The sequence below is a fragment of the Haliotis cracherodii genome, unplaced genomic scaffold, assembly GCF_022045235.1.
Source record: "Haliotis cracherodii isolate W230 unplaced genomic scaffold, xgHalCrac1.p SCAF_1, whole genome shotgun sequence".
NCBI classification, from domain to species: domain Eukaryota; kingdom Metazoa; phylum Mollusca; class Gastropoda; order Lepetellida; family Haliotidae; genus Haliotis; species Haliotis cracherodii.
Window position 1 is genome coordinate 70,091,602 of NW_027266264.1, and position 19,803 is coordinate 70,111,404.

The window sequence follows — 19,803 nt, forward strand, 5'->3', positions numbered from 1 at the left end:
ATGGTACTGGCATCATAAGTGGCATTATTTGCTGTCACTTATACCAAGGTCTTTTTACCAAACAATTAATGAAGTGATGCTTCTATGTCATGATTATGTCATTTGAGTCCTCGTCAGTGGGGAAAAAAACTGTTCATGTAGGTCAACACTACTTTGGATGACAGCTGGCTGGGACAGAATGGGTTCACTCCGTTTCTGTTTCCTCATTTTAGTTTGTGCATTCCACCAATGACAACACCCCACACTGACTTATGCCTCTCTGAAAGCCATTCAACACGTCCCTAATCTCTCTTGGCCCGTTTCTTGGTATATGCTTCGCAGCGTCCTTAATGAGTTTACAGATGTGATCCCAATTAGAAGGAGGTTGCTCACGATATTTAAGATCATAGTTAAACAACTGACCAAGGTTATTTTTGTCGACAACAGAGAACCCCCTCGCCGTCATATGGCTGGACTATTGCTTTTAATGTTTGTCAGCACACATAGTGTTCCAACAATTTGGTGATGCACTCTATAAAATGATCCAATTATTGGAAGTATTTTATAATTATACTGAGAATAATCTGTGATTATTATTTTGAAGATTGCTTTTTATGTGGGATATCTTATTGGTATGTTTACAAATGAAGTATGTGTTTTATATAATCTGTTTACCAGTTTACCTATCACCCAAGACCATGTAACAGTTAATGAATTATGTATGTGGTAGTTTGACTTTTTAGGTGCATTCTTATCATGAGTTTTTACAGACATCGTAAATTTACTGACAGGATTAGTAATCCGTGAGCACAAAAGGTCAAGTTGGAGAGGAAGGTATTTTAGATCATTTCCAATGTTTAGGCGCATACAGCGATATACACTTCGAACACACTTTAGGTAACTGGAGATTTATTCATTTTTACGAAGTCAATCTGGCGTCATTACCTGCATATTGGATGGAATAAAATCCTTACAATACGCATATCGAAATGTCTGTTTACAAACTGTAAAATGACACCTGGAGCACCAGCTGATAAGAAGGTGCTGAAAATCGGTAACAGCAGTGACGTTCATAGATGACGTCACAAATTGAAATGTGACGTCACGTTTTGACGCTACTTGTTATCACAAACAAACGATATCTCCCTTTGGACAATGTATTGGATATTCACATTAAGGGATTTAGTTAGAGAGTATTAATGCTAAGTATACCATACCATTTAGGGCTATTCCTATTCGATGAGCTCCCTCAAGTACACTATTGTCATATTCAGTACGTATTTCAGAGACATTGCATGTTTAATGTAACCATGAATAATCTCCACGCGACCACGCTTTCACACAATAGAACATCTACGTAAATTCAGCGGTTTATAAACGAGAATACTTCTACGTGGGCACGTGTTTCACATCAGTTCTATATCTAAAAAGCAAATCTGATAATCAAACTACATAAATACATTATGATGCACAGAATCTCCTAACTACGTACACCCAGTGCAGAAACCCGAGACTAGTATTAACGTTCACTACCAGTGCTGTTGGCATCCAGAATATGTTGAAATCCATTTAGTTTCAAACCACGCGACAGACTTTCCATTATAGTCCCTGCGTAAATCTGTGGTTAGATTTTAGTCACGGTATGCTAGCCCAACCACCGGCAATGTTTTCATCCGAAAACATGATCCGTTTTAAGTATGGAGCTGTAGAGTTCATACGACGGCTATTTCTGGACTTTGAGTCTCCAGATGACACTGGAGACACTATTTCAAAGGCTGAGAAGCGACTAAACGCCCGGATGACGGCCTCCACCCTGCGTCTCATCACTGCCGAAGAAGCAACTGCTGCCACTCCTGATGCTTCCAATTCACACGGATCCTAAGCAGAAGGATCCAGTGCATGTGTGCGACGCCCAAATTCAGTGTATTAATTACCTTAAGATTTCAGTCAGACGATCTGCCTGGCAACTTTGCAAAGTTACCAGACCAGATAAAATGTCGCCAATCCAGAATTTTGGAGACTAACGAACAAAAGTAAGAAAAGGGTAAACAAGAATAGTACTGTTGAATGGTAGTTCTCAGAAAATAACAATAAACTGGTGTATTGTCAACTTAATAACATTATCTCATTGAAATTTTATTCATCAATAATATGTTTCACGTTTACAGTTTATTGACCTCTTACACTGAATTAAAACTAGAATTGAGGGAATACAATAATACCTCAACCATCGGCACAACGTTTAAAATATGACCGTCTCGGACCTTCCGGCAAGCGGGTATGCTACACACTGCCAAATGTGCTCCAACGGACTGAGATCTGGACTCATGGCGGGCCAACGCAGAGCCGCCACAGCGTTGATCTAGAGTTTGTGCGATCTGGCGTTATCGTTAATAAACTGAGGTCTTTGTGGCGAATGGGTGGTTGTCGACAACTGGTTCCAGGTCATCGCGGATGTACTGTTGACCTGGGAAGTTGGTTATGTGGTGACCAGGTACAGGGTGCAATCGTGTGAAATACACCCTCAAATCATTACCGAGCCTCCGCACTAACGGACAGTTGGTCTGATATTCCTGTGCCGCCAAACTCTCAGTCGTCCATCCGTGGCACGGAGCAGGAACCTGCTTTCGTCCGAAAAATGGATTTTATGCCAAGGTCACAGATTCCCAGTGCGTCGTGCTAAACACCATACCAAACGGAAACTCTAATGGTGATCTGCCAGTAGTGGGCGTTTGATGACACTCCCGGACGCCATACCTGCTGCTTTCAAATGGTTCCTCGGGGTTCTAGTGGGCAGACGTCGACGTGGTAGCCATTGTCGCCCCAGAAACGGTCTCGTTGCAAATGTCTGTGGTCGTACCAATCGAAGCAATAACCTGTCTGCATGCTACGACGTCACATGAGGTCGTCCTGACTTAAATGGCCCTTCACAGCTTTAGATTGACCAAGTTTTCTCACGAATCGGCAGATCACTGCGTTATGGTAGCCCAGTTGGCACCCGATAGCTTTGAAGGACAAACTATGGAATGCGTTCCTTATATTTAGCATATTTGCGGCTCTGATATCCTCCTTCGTGCCATGTCCACATAAATAATTAAGCATTCCAAAGGACTGATACCAAAATAACCAAGTTTGATGCCTGTAGATATGTCTACCTTGAAAATACATGAGTGGTATGCTGCACGTGCCTGCCACGGTAAGCTCTGACGTCACTGTCAAACATGATCACGTGATCACATCCTTATGATGCAGCATCATTCTTGTCAAAATCATAATCATCATTTCCGTTTTTGTTGAAATTAATGGTAATATGTTATATTTCATTATTTCTCATTTTCCAAGTGCAAAAAACCCTTTAAAAACAAGTATTTCAAATATGCACTTCACCACTAACCCACTCGTTCATGAGTTGCATATGGTAATGTGTAATTTCGACATGCAAAATCGATTTTACATTTAAGCACAAATTTTCAAATATACACCCACCTTACCAACTTTCCAGCCCACCTTACAACCAAATTACTTTAACACGACCATACAGTCACGTCTCACAGACATTAATCACAGGGTCTGTATGTATTACAACTGACTTGTGTGTGCAAGCCCTTTGTTTCCATCGCATTCATATAACTTTATATATGTGCCAGGCAGGTTTATCGATATGCGCATTCACCCTATCCTCAAATGGTGCCCAGTTGTATGTGAATTCGCGTTTTCAATAGTGTACACAAATTGTATATGTATCAAGGTATTGGTAATATGCTATTTGTTCTTGTCAATATCGATTTGACATTTAGGCTTTTGTTAGAGAACACTCGTATGTCCTCGTCGTGTTATCAGATGGCGCTAGCGGTCACAGCTGGAACAACGCAGCTTGGCGTGTCTCTAAACACTGTGCAAATATTGGCAAAGTATGGCTTACACAGCGGATAGACCATTGTCCCAGTATTTACCAAAATACGTCTCGATTCAGAACTGAGGATTATGGCACCACTACTACAGATGGTCTGCTACGCAAACTAGTGACCATCTAAATAAAAGTAGTCCACACTGACAGACTGAGTCTTTTTGATCCAACTTATTTTTTGGTATATGACAGCACTATAATTGTATTTGATCTAGCATGTTAAGTGTATAATAGAGCAGAAGAATTTTACTAGATATTATTTAGTGCGTATAATACAACACTAGAATTCTACTAGATCTAGTTTACTTAGTGCGTATAATACAAAGCTAGAATTCCACTAGATCTAGTTTATTTAGTGCCTATAATACAACGCTAGAATTCCACTAGATCTAGTTTATTTAGTGCCTAAAATACATCCCTAGAATTCCACTAGATCTAGTTTATTTAGTGCCTATAATACAACGCTAGAATTCCACTATATCTAGTTTACTTAGTGCGTATAATACAACGCTAGAATTCCACTAGATCTAGTTTATTTAGTGCCTATAATACATCACTAAAATTCCACTATATCTAGTTTACTTAGTGCGTATTTTTCAGCACTAGTATTTTAATTAATAAGTGCGTATTATACAGCACGAGAATTTTATTAGATCTAGCATATTTAGTGTGTATTATAAAGCACCAGAATTATACATGGTATAGTTTATAATACATTAGCATTCCCCGTGGTCTAATTGATCTGGTAAATCTATTGCAGGACTAGAATTCTAAGATGTTTAGTTACTTCTGTGAGTATAATACAACACATAAAATATTACGTGGTTAAGCTTTTCTAAGGCGTATATACATATAATACAGCTCTACAATTGTACTTCTTTGATAAGTTGTGTAACGCACTTGCATTCACCGGGTCTAATTGAACGGGTAACGACTTTACGGCACTATCACACCACTCATTGATCTAGTAATTCTATTCTGTCTGGCTCGCTTAATAGGTATGTTAAGTTGGTACAGAATTAGATTGTGTCTGTCTGACGAAATGAGTATTACGAATCACTTTCATTTTACTTTGTCTCGTTGATCTACTGAGTATAAATAACATCACACTAGCATTCTACTCGGTCTATCTGGTTTGGTAAATATATCAAAGCACTAGAATTCCACTCGGATTGTGCTCGGCCTAGTTGATCTGGTACACATAGTAAAGCACTCGGTCTAGTTCACTTGGCGGTTATTATAAAACACTAGTATTGTACTAGTTGACTTGATGAGCAGTAGCATTGTACTCAGTCTGGATAATCTGCTAGATATTTTACAGCATTCGATCTGGTTCACTTGATGGTTATTATGCAACACTAATATTGCACTAGTTCACTTGATGGGCATTATAAAACAGTAGCATTGTACTCAGTCTGTATAATCTGAAAGATATATACTCAGCCGCAAAAGAAACGTCACTTCATGAAAATAATTCATGAAAAGTTCCCATTGAAATATCAAAGTATATTTTTTAAGTATCTCGTTTTTGACATTCGTCTGTATTCAAATTTAGGGTTAACGGCCAAAAGGTGACACAAATATGGATATAATGGGTCGCCAAAAACGTAGCTTAATAAACCATCATGGTCAACACCCCGAATGCTTTCCATAAAAAAAATAATTCACTTGCGTTTCCGTGTGCCTTTTCTGATAAACGGCACCCCAACACGTGGATCCAACATTTTGGTGTCGTAACTAGCGCCATGCTAAGACTTACACAGAATCAGAGAAACCAGGCTTTATGACGACTGAACTTATTGTACGGTCCAGCTGCTAGGATTCATTAGTTATGCATTATGCAGGTGATAAACTTACTAAATATTATCATTTCACGGAGACAGACCTGTTTAGCAGAGCGCGGACTAGATATGAATAATGTTTTGGTTTTTTTCTAATTGGAAAATTAAGGATGTCAAGGAAATCTATTGATGAAAACGGATTGCGCATTTTCTCTCTTAATATATTATGCGCTTATTATCTGATACAATACTTTCATTGTTATTATGCTGTAGGATGAGAGGGGTCACATAGTTACGTTCTCTTGTGGCATGGAATCAGTCGAGTTTATTCAGTTAATTATGTTCTTGCTGTTTTCTGGACATCTGTCAATATGTGTTTCCATGGCAACCACTGTATGGCCACATGTGGTGAAGACTATATCACAAAACTAAACGAATTCATTATATGTGAAAAACGTGATAGCTGTATCGCCGAAATGCTCAATCAGGGCTTTTCAACCACCTCCCACTCAACCAACGCCGCTGTGCTTCGACTCGCCATACAAACGACATTAAGCCAGGTATTGTGTACATGTAAAGAAATTATTTTGATCAACAACAGTTACTCGTGGCGATGAAACAGACATAAACCTATCCCACCAAACACATGCTCTCCAGCTGCCGCTACACCGTCTCTTAGACTCGCTGCAAAGGATTGATTCCGTAGTTTTATAGTTACCATTAATGGCGGGGACCGGAAGACTGCTACAGGAGGGGCCACCCATTCAATAGTCTAAGTGCTTCGTGTCTTTCCGCTGCATGAAACCTATTCACTTGTGAACACCATCTAATGCTCGCTGCAGATTCAGTCTAGCACACACTAATAGAAATATTTCATTTCCAGAACTAATTTCTTTGCTAAAGGATATCGATGTTGCAACGCGATCTCCAGCCATGCCACACAAATAACATGTTGAACGTAGTTTCAAAATGATTTACGTTTCACTTCCGAATTTTCTATGACTACAAATGAGATGAAGGGTTTTGTTACTCACTTTACCGATAACCTGATGCACGGCTTTGTTTCTCGTGTGCGACATTTGCATTTTGTTGAATATTCTTTTTAGCAAGTTGGAGCACAATACCAGTCTCTACATACATATTCATGTCTATAAGACAGATGTTCTCCACAGATCTAGGGAATCCGTTTGTAGTCTCTGTGACTGTTCAGTTTGCCCCTGACCTTATACGCGTGGGTCTGTATTGAAGATGGTCGGACCGAGTTCAGATGTCATACGAATTGTGATGCGTCCAGCCCATGTGGAGATCCAGATTGTCACTCTCAATACATTAGTACCTCTTGTTACAACGCTGACTGGGTTTTCAGAGATCGAGATTGACACTGGAGGTTTAAAAATGTGCAGGACCTGTATTGGACTCAAATAATGATGCTAATAACATGACGGGCCCTTTGTTAGACCCACTTAGTGATGAAACTGATATGATATGCCCTGTGTTAGACCCAGTTATTGATGAAACTGATATTTCAGGCCCTGTGTTAGACCTAGTTATTGATGAAATTGATACAATATGCTCTGTGTTAGACCCAGTTATTGATGAAACTGATACAATATGCCCTGTGTTAGACCCAGTTATTGACGAAACTGATATTTCAGGCCCTGTGTTAGACCTAGTTATTGATGAAAGTGATATGATAGACCATGTGTTAGATCCAGGTTTTGTAGCTTACATGGTAGGCCGTGTGTTTGACACAGTTATTGATGCTGGCATGACAGTTATTGACGGAACTAATGGCAGGCCCCTTGACAGACCCCGATATTGATGCTTGTTAGACTCCGTGGTTGATGACACTGGCAGGATCAATGTTAGGACAAGTTACTGATGCTCATATAACAGGCCTGCGTTAGACCAAGTTATTGATGACACTGCTATAACAAAACTGGTGTTAGACCCGGCTATTGGTGACACTGTCAGTATCAGCGTTAGACCAGTGTCATGCTCATATGCCAGGCTATATGTTAGACCCAGTTACTACCATGACACTGATAGGAAGTCAAGGCTAACTAGGGAAATGAAAGTTTTCATGTCGCGAATATTGACATGGATTTTTCAAATATATACCAAACGTGTACGGGGGATGGCTACAAAGTTTCCAGCCTAACTGCATTGACGAGTTGGTTGTATTTTACTTAATACATACAAAACAATTGTACAATACATGCATATACTTCATCGTTGGGCTGAGAACCTTTCCGCCACCCCCTGCACATGCTTAATGCAGCGTGGCAGACAATAATTGCACTAAATTCAATGAAATTGAGAAACAACTCGACTTTGACATATTTGTTGAGAGTAGCAAAGAACTGTTTCTCTGTACGTGCGGGAACCAAGAGCTGCTATTATGATACACGCAACAGCCGGTACTAGCCGCCTTTCATATTTAGCAGGATTGTCAGTGATGTATATTTCAGCTTCAAACTATCGACCCGGCAGGCAGAGATAGTCAGAAAGTACGGAGCCACGTCTACTCGTATCCGCAGGCTGTTTGTACTAAATACAATATTTGTGTTATATACCGTAATGGTACAGATCTGTACCACTTGACTTATCATGTTATGTGGGTGTATCTGTTGTATCAAGGTGTATCATCAGGAGGTTATACATGTTTATAACGACGTACAAAGCCGTGTCACCATCACGTTGTGGAGATCAGTGTCTATGCTGTAGTGTAGTCGGGGCGACGAGAGACGCCTTAAGCATATTAAATCATTTCACTTATTTCTTCCACACTGTCAACATTCGGGGATACTTTCAACATCTTCTCAACCACTTTTCCTTTTCGATCGTTTTTTATTGATCGCGAGTACTTACGGGGACAGCTAGAGGCCTTATCAAATTACAGGCCTCATGGTAAACTGCCCATTACCCGCCATTAAGAGCCCTTGTGGCCCGACGGACTGCTTCTCCTCTCAAAGACATGTATATTTTATAAACTGGGGCTGATCCCCGCGGCCTTTGACACCTCGACACTCAGTTCTTATACTTAATAAAACAGCCTACACTCACTAATTGCACAGCTGAAAAATATTTTTAATGAAACACCATGCACTCACTAACTGCACAGCTGAAAAATATTGTCAATAAAACACCATACCATAGTTTCTCTCTGTACTCATTTGACCGGTGTCAATATAGGTACCACTGCCTCCGTGGTCTTGTGGTAGAGCGGAAGCTCGGGGTTAGATCCCCGGTCGCGTCATACCAAAAGACGTTAAAAAATGGTTCTTGTTGTTACCCTGCCTGGCGCTCAGCATCAAGGGGATAAAACAGGGACTGGTCGGCTCAGAGTCAGTATACTGTGTCTGAGTGTGGTATTCACGTTAAACTGTGGCGTGGTACACACACACACACACACACACACACACACACACACACACACACTCACACTCACACACATACACACACACACACACTCACACACACACTCACACTCACACTCACACTCACACTCACACTCACACATATACATGCACGTCGCTATATAAGCGCAATAATCTTGAACGCGAAGTTAAACCCCATTTCGACTCACCTGTACACATTTTCGAGTTGCCCTCGATGTTTGTATACAGGAAGCATGCCACGTTATCAATACTCAGGTCATGAAAAACATAACGAGGTTTCACTTTTTTAAATCAGTCTTGCATATAATGAACGGTCGCCACGAATAGCGGATGTGTGCTGATGCGGCAGGAAACTATACTCGCTCACTTTATCACTTAAGGCAAGGTAGATAGGAGTGCCTTGGAGCGCGTGTCACTCAGTTGTGCAGGGAACGGCTCCACAAGCTGATCGCAGCGCTACGTTGAGTTGAGTTGGGTTAACGCCGCTTTTAACAGTATTCCAGTCATATCACGGCGTGTCAGCTTAATGTGGGAGGAAAGCCCGAAGTGATGCAGGTCTCAGACGTTTACCACTTCGGTGAAACCCACGAGCACGGTATGGTGCTGACAAACCTAGAAACATAATCGGGGCGAACCGGGATTCGAACCCACAATCATAGGTTTCTGGCGTGCCCAAGGGACGCAACTCTGCACAACGAATCGCGGCGCCTTAGACGACTGGGCCCCCCGTGCCCCCTCGCAGGGCTACGGCAGTCGTAAGTCTACGTTACGATCACCTTGGCGTTACGATCACCTTGGCGTTACGATCACTTTAGCGTTACGATCACCTTGGCGTTCAGATCACCTTGGCGTTACGGTCACCTTAGCGTTACGATCACCTTAGCGTTACGATCACCTTAGCGTTACGATCACCTTAGCGTTACGATCACTTTTTGCAACGGCGCCTAGGTCTACAGATATAATTACCTATAAACAACCATAATCATTTCAGGAATACCCTTCTGATCTACTGCTATGTTAAAATGTATGATATTAAAACTATTAGTTACTTATTAATAATATATTAAGGCAAGTAAAATATCAATTCACCTTTTGTTCCCATAAATAGATGTTCATTTTAGATCTTATTGAGATAACTTTCTTTAAAAAAATCAATTGTGTTACGTTAACCCAGCTTATGACAGTTTATATATATACGCACCCAGGGCCCCGGTGCCAGTCTACATGGCCCTTGTTGAGGACCTCTATCGACAGGTGGTGATCTTTCACAGGGTTGTCCCTGGAAGCTAATTAAGTGTCAACCCACGGAGTTGTGGAGCTGACGTGTTTTATAATGGAATAACAGTTCCACAGAAACTCAATATTGCTTCAAACAACCTTTGCCTCGGAAATGTATTATGCAAGAGTGTGTGTTTTAATCAACGCAGTTTCATGTTTGTCCTTCACGGTTTAACTTTTTTGTCCAGTCACTGATCACCCAATTATCTTGATGGTACATCTCATGCGACATCCGTGTGCGTTATATGCATCACCAGATAGCTGCCCCGTTCATCAGACGTGGAGAGAACACCCACGCAGAATTTCAATAGTGGCGAATTCACTGCAGCCATACAATCATTAGTTTAGGGTCTTGCATTTGTTGTATGGTGTTAGAACCTACACCAAAACGTCGCTCCTAATTGTAATATAGAAAATCTTCATCCATATAGGGGGTACGGGTGGCCCAGTCGTCCAAGGCGCCGCGATTCGTTGTGCAGAGTTGCGTCCCTTAGGCGAACCAGAACCCTATGGTTGTGGGTTCGAATCCCGGTTTGCCCCGATTATGTTTCTAGGGTTGTCATCACCATACCCGTGCTCGTGGGTTTCACCGAAGTGGTAAACGTCTGAGACCTGCATCACTTCGGGCTTTACTCCCACATTAAGCTGACACGCCGCGATATAACTGGAATACTGTTAAAAGCGGCGTTAAACACAACTCACTCACTCATCCATATATGTTATCCGTGTAAACGGAGATATAGATTTGTATGTATGAAAGGCCAAACGACCCATTTTATATAGAGAGTTACAATATACATTCGACTCATCTCGTGTCTTAGAGGCATATATGAGATATGTGGCTAGTTTAATACTTGCATCTTGTTGCGATGGTGCTTGCACTCATATAGTACACATAAGCTGATACGTGTAACCGTAATATGAATGTATGTTGATATGTCAGGAATCATTATGATCTATATTTATTCGTGATAAAGATAATATTCCTGATAAATCTACACGCATACACTTGTGATCGGTCCACACGCAGCCCCGATAACAGAATTAGGCGAGGTGTGTAGGTGGATCAGATGCAGACAGACTCACGATACATTTATAAAACCGAAGATTTTTCTGACATATTGACATTTTAATACCACTTACTCAAGTGGCCAGACATGTGTCACGTGGCAGCCTTGTCTCTCACATTCCGTGCTGTCGTTGTAATTGTATTAGGGACGCTTATTCAGGTACATTTATTGTATTTCGTGTTCTTTTTTTAGTCGACCCAAAATAAATGTATAAAACTGATGGAGACTTGAACCGATGTTGCAGGTACTCTTTAGGAAATAAGTGCAAACAAGAATAAAGTAACGTCGCTTAGAATTGATGCCATCTAACATCTCTGTTGTATTTTGTTTGTTTGTTGTTTAACGCCGCAGTCGGCAATAGTCCAGCTATATGACGTCGGTCTGTAAATAATTGAGTCTGTATCAGACAATCCAGTGATTGATATGAGCATCGAAATACGCAACTGGGATACAATGACATTCATCAACCGAGTCAGCGAGTCTGAGCACCCGATCCTGTTAGTCGCCTCTAACGGCAAGTATGGGTTGCAAAAGACTAATTCTAATCCGGATCTTCACGGGAGTGAATCCTGTTTAGTTACTGATTTTATTACTCCAGCGTGTAACAAACACAATAAATACATTGAAATTTCGTTACTCGAAATCTGTCTTATCTGAAACTACGGTCTAAAACCGACACTCCAACTGTCTCGAACTACGGTTTAGTCGATATATTTTCGATGGCCCAAGAACTTCGAGTTAAGTATTAGATGTACATTGCAAAGGGTATACCGTCCCTTGACCAATCGATTGGCAGGCTAATCATGATACAGGAGTATTGCACTAATACTAGTTACACACATAACGCTAATAGCTTTTAATACACGTCGATGCAGTGCTTGTCCTTTGGGAATATCCTTTATACGCCATGCCCTTCAATGGTACTGACATCAACACTCAGTGATACTGAGTAAACAAATCTTGGATATACCGCAAGAGCGACGTTACGACATAGATACGTATACCGTTTTCAAGAAAGACAGCAACAACAATTATCATACTTGAGAGGGATTAATATGAGTATAATGAGAAGTTATCATCCGTCGTCCAACAATTCAGAGTGATACTTCTTTGTTTTCGTTTTTATTTATGACTGTATAGCAGCTGGTTATGTAATACGTGTCTGGACTCGTTATTAATGTGTCACTGCCATAGAAATGTGTGATAGATTTGGGTAACTTCATAACTTGTGTATTCTGTCATCGAAACATGTGTAGTCTCTCATCACAACATGTGTAGTCCGTAATCACAACACGTGTAGTCTGTCACCACAACACGTGCATTCTAGCATCACAACACGTTTAGTCTGTCATCATAACATGTGCATTCTGGCAGCACAATACGTGTAGTCTGTCATCACAACACGTATAGTATGTCATCACAACATATGTAGTCTGTCATCACAGGGGCGGTCGGGTAGCCTAGTTGTTAAAGCATTCGCTCGTCACGTCGAAGACCCGGGTTCGATTCCCGACATGGGTACAATGTGTGAAGCCCATTTCTGGTGTCCCCCGCCGTGATATTGCTGGAATATTGCTAAAAGCGGCGTAAAACCATATTCACTCACTCACTGTCATCACAACACGTGTAGTCTGTCATCACAACATGTGTATAGTCTGTCATCCCAACATATGCATTCTGGCGGCACAACACGTGTAGTCTGTCGCCCGAACATGTGAGCTCACAGTCCAAACTTGCATCCCACATCAAACCGTGACTTTTGACTTGACCCCCACCACCTTCCCCAAGTGTATGCAAAGGCCCGACCCTTCTGGTTGTGTCCCCTAGGATGATATCGATGTGTACATAAATGCACGTCAACAGCATTACCCCGGCGGATGTGAGGAACATACATTATTCCCCGTCTCGAGGGAGACGAAACACGATCTGGCATCGCCATAGACGTGACAGCAGCATGAAGGACAAGGCCGAACAGGCTGTTATACAGAATCTATAACTGTTTTTACGCAATGACAGAAAGTAATTGTAGTGGCAGGATGTTGCCTCGTACACATGCATTATATACATTGTGTTGGTATTGGAATATTGGTGCATATCGTCGGTGCTGTCTACCTGAGACGTATATGTCAAATGATATGTTGTTCAGTAGTCAACCATTGTTGATGAGCGTGTCTAGAACATTGTACTGTCAGCCATTGCTGGTATTAGTTTATGTGGTGCTCCAGTCATCCATTGCCAGTATTGGTGTCTATGGTACATCAGTCAGCCTTTGTTGGTATTAGTGTCTGTGTTACTTCAGTCAGCCATGCTGATATTAGTCTCTGGGATACTTCCGTTAGCCATTGCTGGTATTAGTATCTGTGGTGCTCCAGTCATCCATTGCCACTAGTGGTGTCTATGGTACATCAGTCAGCCTTTGTTGGTATTAGTGTCTGTGTTACTTCAGTCAGCCATGCTGATATTAGTCTCTGGGATACTTCCGTTAGCCATTGCTGGTATTAGTATCTGTGGTGCTCCAGACATCCCTTGCCACTATTGGTGTCTATGGTACATCAGTCAGCCTTTGTTGGTATTAGTGTCTGTGTTACTTCAGTCAGCCATGCTGATATTAGTCTCTGGGATACTTCCGTTAGCCATTGCTGGTATTAGTATCTGTGGTGCTCCAGACATCCCTTGCCACTATTGGTGTCTATGGTACATCAGTCAACCTTTGTTGGTATTAGTGTCTGTGTTACTTCAGTGAGCCATGCTGATACTAGTCTCTGGGATACTTCAGTTAGCCATTGCTGGTATTAGTATCTGTGGTGCTCCAGACATCCATTGCCACTATTGGTGTCTGTGATACATCAGTCAGCCTTTGTTGATGAGCGTGTCTATAACATTGAAAGCCAGCCATTTTTGGTATTAGTATCTGTGGTGCTCCAGTGATTCATTGACGGCATTGGTGTCTGTGATATTCCAGTCAATCATTATTGGTATTAATGTCTGTTATACTCCCGTCATCCATTGTTGGTAATAGTGTCTGTGTTTTATACTCCAGTCCGCCATTGTTTATATCAGTTTCTATTATACTCCAGTTAGTATTTATTGGTATTTGTGTCTGTCGAAAACAGTCAGTGATTATGGGTATTTGTGTCTGGGGCGGTGGGGTAGCCTTGTGGTTAAGCGTTCGCTCTTCACGCTGAAGACCCGGGTTCGATTCCCCTCAATGGGTACAATGTGTGTAACCTATTTCCGGTGTCCCCCGCCGTGATATTGCTGGAATATTGCTAAAAGCGGCGTAAACAAATTTCTATACTATTTGTGTCTGCCGCACGATAGTCAGTATTTATGAGTATTTGTGTCTGCCACACAACAGTCAGCGATTATTGGTATTTGTGTCTGCCGCGCTACAGTCAGTGATTATTGGTATTTGTGTCTGCCGCGCTACAGTCAGTGATTATTGGTATTTGTGTCTGCCGCGCTACAGTCAGTGATTATTGGTATTTGTGTCTGCCACACAACAGTCATTGATTATTGGTATTTGTGTCTGCCACACAACAGTCATTGATTATTGGTATTTGTGTCTGCCACACAACAGTCAGTGATTGTTGGTATTTGTGTCTGCCGTGCTACAGTCAGTGATTATTGGTATTTGTGTCTCCCACACAACAGTCATTGATTATTGGTTTTTGTGTCTGCCGCTCTACAGTCAGTGATTATTGGTATTTGTGTCTGCCACACAACAGTCAGTGATTATTGGTATTTGTGTCTGCCACACAACAGTCATTGATTATTGGTATTTGTGTCTGCCGTGCTACAGTCAGTGATTATTGGCATTTGTGTCTGCCACACAACAGTCAGTGATTATTGGTATTTGTGTCTGCCACACAACAGTCAGTGATTATTTGTATTTGTGTCTGCCACACAACAGTCATTGATTATTGGTATTTGTGTCTGCCGCGCTACAGTCAGTGATTATTGGTATTTGTGTCTGCCACACAACAGTCAGTGATTATTGGTATTTGTGTCTGCCACACAACAGTCAGTGATTATTGGTATTTGTGTCTGCCGTGCTACAGTCAGTGATTATTGGTATTTGTGTCTCCCACACAACAGTCAGTGATTATTGGTATTTGTGTCTGCCGCGCTACAGTCAGTGATTATTGGTATTTGTGTCTGCCACAAAACTGTCAGTGATTATTGGTATTTGTGTCTGCCGCGCTACAGTTGATATTTATCCGTGTTCATGTCTGCTGTACTACAGTTAGTATTAATTGGTGTTGACATCTCCCATACTGCAGTTATTATTTATAGGCAAGGATGTCTGTCGTACAACAGTTATTGATTATTGGTATTGATGTCTGCCGTACTACAGTTAGTATTTACTGGTATTGATATCTGTCGTACTACAGTTAGTATTTACTGGTATTGATATCTGTCGTACAACAGTTAGTATTTACTGGTATTGATGTCTGTCGTACTACAGTTAGTATTTACTGGAATTGATATCCGTCGTACTACAGTTAGTATATACTGATACTGATGTCTGTCGTACTACAGTTAGTATTTACTGGTACTGATGTCTGTCGTACTACAGTTAGTATTTACTGGTATTGATGTCTGTCGTACTACAGTTAGTATTTACTGGTGTTGATGTCTGCCGTACTACAGTTAGTATTTACTGGTACTGATGTCTGTCGGACTACAGTAAGTATTTATTGGTATTGATGTCTGTCGTACTACAGTTAGTATTTACTGGTATTGATGTCTGTCGTACTACAGTTAGTATGTACTGGTATTGATGTCTGTCGTACTGCAGTTAGTATGTACTGGTATTGATGTCTGCCGTACTACAGTTAGTATTTACTGGTATTGATGTCTGCCGTACTACAGTCAGTATTGGTATTTGTGTCTGCTGTGCTACAGCCACTGATTATTGATATTTTTGTTTGCAACACTACTGTCAGTATTTATATGCATTGGTGTCTGCCGTACTACGGTTAGTATTTACTGGTATTGATGTCTGTCGCACTACAGTTAGTATTTATTGGTATTGATATCTGTCGTACTACAGTTAGTATTTACTGGTATTGATGTCTGTCGTACTACAGTTAGTATTTACTGGTTTTGATGTCTGCCGTACTACAGTCAATATTGGTATTTGTGTCTGCTGTGCTACAGCCACTGATTATTGATATTTTTGTTTGTAACACTACTATCAGTATTTATATGCATTGGTATCTGCCGTACTACAGTTAGTATTTCTAGGCGCTTGTGGCTGCCCTACTATGGTATATACTTATTGGCCAAGGCCTCGCGACACCGTTGCTTGCGCATTGTTTTGGTCATGGTGAAAGTGTAATTACAGATTACAGCATAAACCTGTATGTGTTGATGTCACGCTACAACAGACATGCCACATGCAAAACTCAAGTGAGTGTGCAGGGCCTTCCTACACAATACTATTGCTGTGTTCTATACAAGCAGCAACAATTGCTTCTGGAACATTTACCCACGATATACACAATACTATTGCTGTGTTCTATACAAGCAGCAACAATTGCTTCTGGAACATTTACCCACCATATACACACTACTATTGTTGTGTCCTATAGAAGCACCTACAATTGTTTCTGGAACGTTTACCCACTATATACATAATGCTATTGCTGTGGCCTATAGAAGCACCTGCAAGTGTGTCTGGCACATTTACTCATTGAAAATAATATTGCTGTGGCCTATAGAAGCACCTACAAGTGTGTCTGGCACATTTACTCATTCAAAATACTATTGTTGGGGCCTATAGAAGCACCTACAAGTGTGTCTGGCACATTTAATCATTCAAAATAGAATTTTTGTGGCCTATGGAAGCACCTACAAGTGTGTCTGGCACATTTACTCATTCAAAATAGTATTGCTGTGGCCTATAGAAGCACCAACAAGTGTGTCTGGCACATTTACCCATTCAAAATACTATTGCTGTGGCCTATAGAAGCACATACACGTGTGTCTGGCACATTTACTCATTCAAAATACTATTGCTGTGGCCTATAGAAGCACCTACAAGTGTGTCTGGCACATTTACTTATTCAAAATAGTATTGCTGTGGCCTATAGAAGCACCTACAAGTGTGTCTGGCACATTTACTCATTCAAAATACTATTGTTGGGGCCTATAGAAGCACCTACAAGTGTGTCTGGCACATTTACTCATTCAAAATACTATTGCTGTGGCCTATAGAAGCACCTACAAGTGTGTCTGGCACATTTACTCATTCAAAATAGTATTGCTGTGGCCCATCGTAGCACCAACGGATGTGTCAGGCTCACTAGGCCTGACTACGGTTATCTATAGGAGGGTAAGCATCTACAGGCACTACCTCCGTTACCTCTTTTACAGTCAACTTCAGTTGGAACCATCTCAGCATCTCCTATGTTAGGCACGTTACTCTGATGGCTTTTCAAATAGACGCGGGGCCACTTTGCAGAGTAAAGGGTAATTGAGTTTCTAACATTCACCAAGACGCCACTCTACACACGTAATCGTATAGGTGCTCGTGTAGCTGTAATGAAGAGTCCGATGTCCACTCGTCAAGTATCACGATATCACGTCAGCTGATGTTGTCGTTATGGTGTAGTTGTTTACTAGGATGTAGAAGTAGTTGCAGTAGTACTAGGACAGGCACCGCTGTTGCATTTTTCTGATATCTGAAATGCTGTTGATGGCGATACTGAAGATATGTTAGTGAGTGAGTATGGTTTAACGCCATTTTTTTCGCAACAATCCGGCTTGTGGGAAACGAAACAGGACCTTCGGCGTGCCGAGCTAACACATTCACCACGGTAACAGGTGTTTTATGTATCATGTATCATGTATCATGTATCACGGAATGGTCCTCCATCTATGAAGGGCGGATAGAACGAAAATACAGTGACATACACGCTTTATAATCAGGTCGGGTTTTTACCGAGAAACTCATTTGACGTGATGTATTTGGAAAGCTAGTGACTTGTATTATGAACGCAGTGGTAGTGAGGTCTGTAGGATTACAGGGGCGGTCGGGTAGCCTTGTGGTTAAAGCGTTCGCTCGTCACGCTGAAGCCCCGTGTTCGATTCCCGACATGGGTACAATGTGTGAAGCCCATTTCTGGTGTCCCCCGCTGTGATATTGCTGGAATATTGCTAAAAGCGGCGTAAAACCATACTCACTCACTAACTCACTGTAGGATTACAACAGTAGATTAATGTATTGGTCTCTTTCTATGATATAGGGAAACCTCTGTTTATTCATCATCAGTTGTCTCTTTTAAGAGTTTTGGATGAAGAATTGCACATAATTGTCGTTTCACGACCTCCTGGTGTCAGTGATCCAATTATATAATTTTCATCGCTATTTTGCCTTTACGCTCAATGTAATCCGTGTCGTCGGATAATCGAGACTGGTTAGTCTGGTGTTGAATGGTATAAGCATTATATCAGTAAACGTACCACAAGCCTGAGATAAGTATGTTTCCTCTTTTCAGTTGGTGATCCTGAAAACATCGATATGAGAAGGGGTGCCGACATCCTCGCCGAAGGTAACTGATCAAGTCGTTTGATCAAGTGATTGTCTTTCCCCGTCCTAGTCTGTTCCTAAAATGAATTCGAAGAAATGACTATGAGAGAGACATTAGAGATTCCACATCTTTGTCCCTCGATAGCCCCCTATTGAGGATCGGGTGATAACAGTGCGAGACCCGTCTGTGAGTCTTCGTTGCCCCCACGACGTGGGTCTTTGATCACGCCTCTGACTACTCAGTTTGCCTTGTCCAAACGCAAGAAAATATAGAACTCTTACGATTACAGTATAAAATGAATTATGGTTTTTATCACGCATTTCTATGTTGTAATTTTGTCGAGTGACATTGAGGGATAACTGTTTTGAAACTTAAGGCAGATCATTCTAAATTTTGTCGTTTGTTACAGCCAACAATGCATCTGGATCAACAGTGGCTCGACAAAAGCGGTTTGCGGTGGATATGAACTGGTAGGTACACATCATCTGCCTGTTGTCATCTCTCCAACATGCCTCGGACATTATCAGGGGTCGGGTTACCAAGGCGCCTCAATTTGTGTGGGTTTTATCTAATTCTCGGTTCTTCCTGATTATGTTTTTTAGTTTGTCAGCACCATATTCGTGCTGGGGAACAAGGGGAAATTCCTCCACAATCCAATCTATGTGCAAATAGGCCATGTTTTGCACAAACGATTCTCAGTGCAAATTGAATATGTTCTTCACATTCAAATCAAGGTGCAAATAGGGTACTGAATCGAATGTAGGTGCAAACGTGATTAACCCGACTGAACAACTTCAAACTCGTAGTAAGATATTTGACACTGAATGATACCGATAATCTGGTGTCATC

The 19,803-nt window shown here is 41.3% G+C and overlaps 1 protein-coding gene across 1 annotated transcript in view; it reads left to right on the forward strand.

Moving 5' to 3' along the window:
- LOC139468064 (uncharacterized) overlaps nucleotides 1-19,803 on the forward strand; it is a 39,412-nt gene that overhangs the window by 15,766 nt on the left and 3,843 nt on the right. The window contains exons 2-3 of the mRNA XM_071249771.1: nucleotides 18,922-18,975; nucleotides 19,364-19,424. Coding sequence (XP_071105872.1) covers nucleotides 18,922-18,975; nucleotides 19,364-19,424 — 115 coding nt within the window. The remainder of the gene's footprint in view (nucleotides 1-18,921; nucleotides 18,976-19,363; nucleotides 19,425-19,803) is intronic.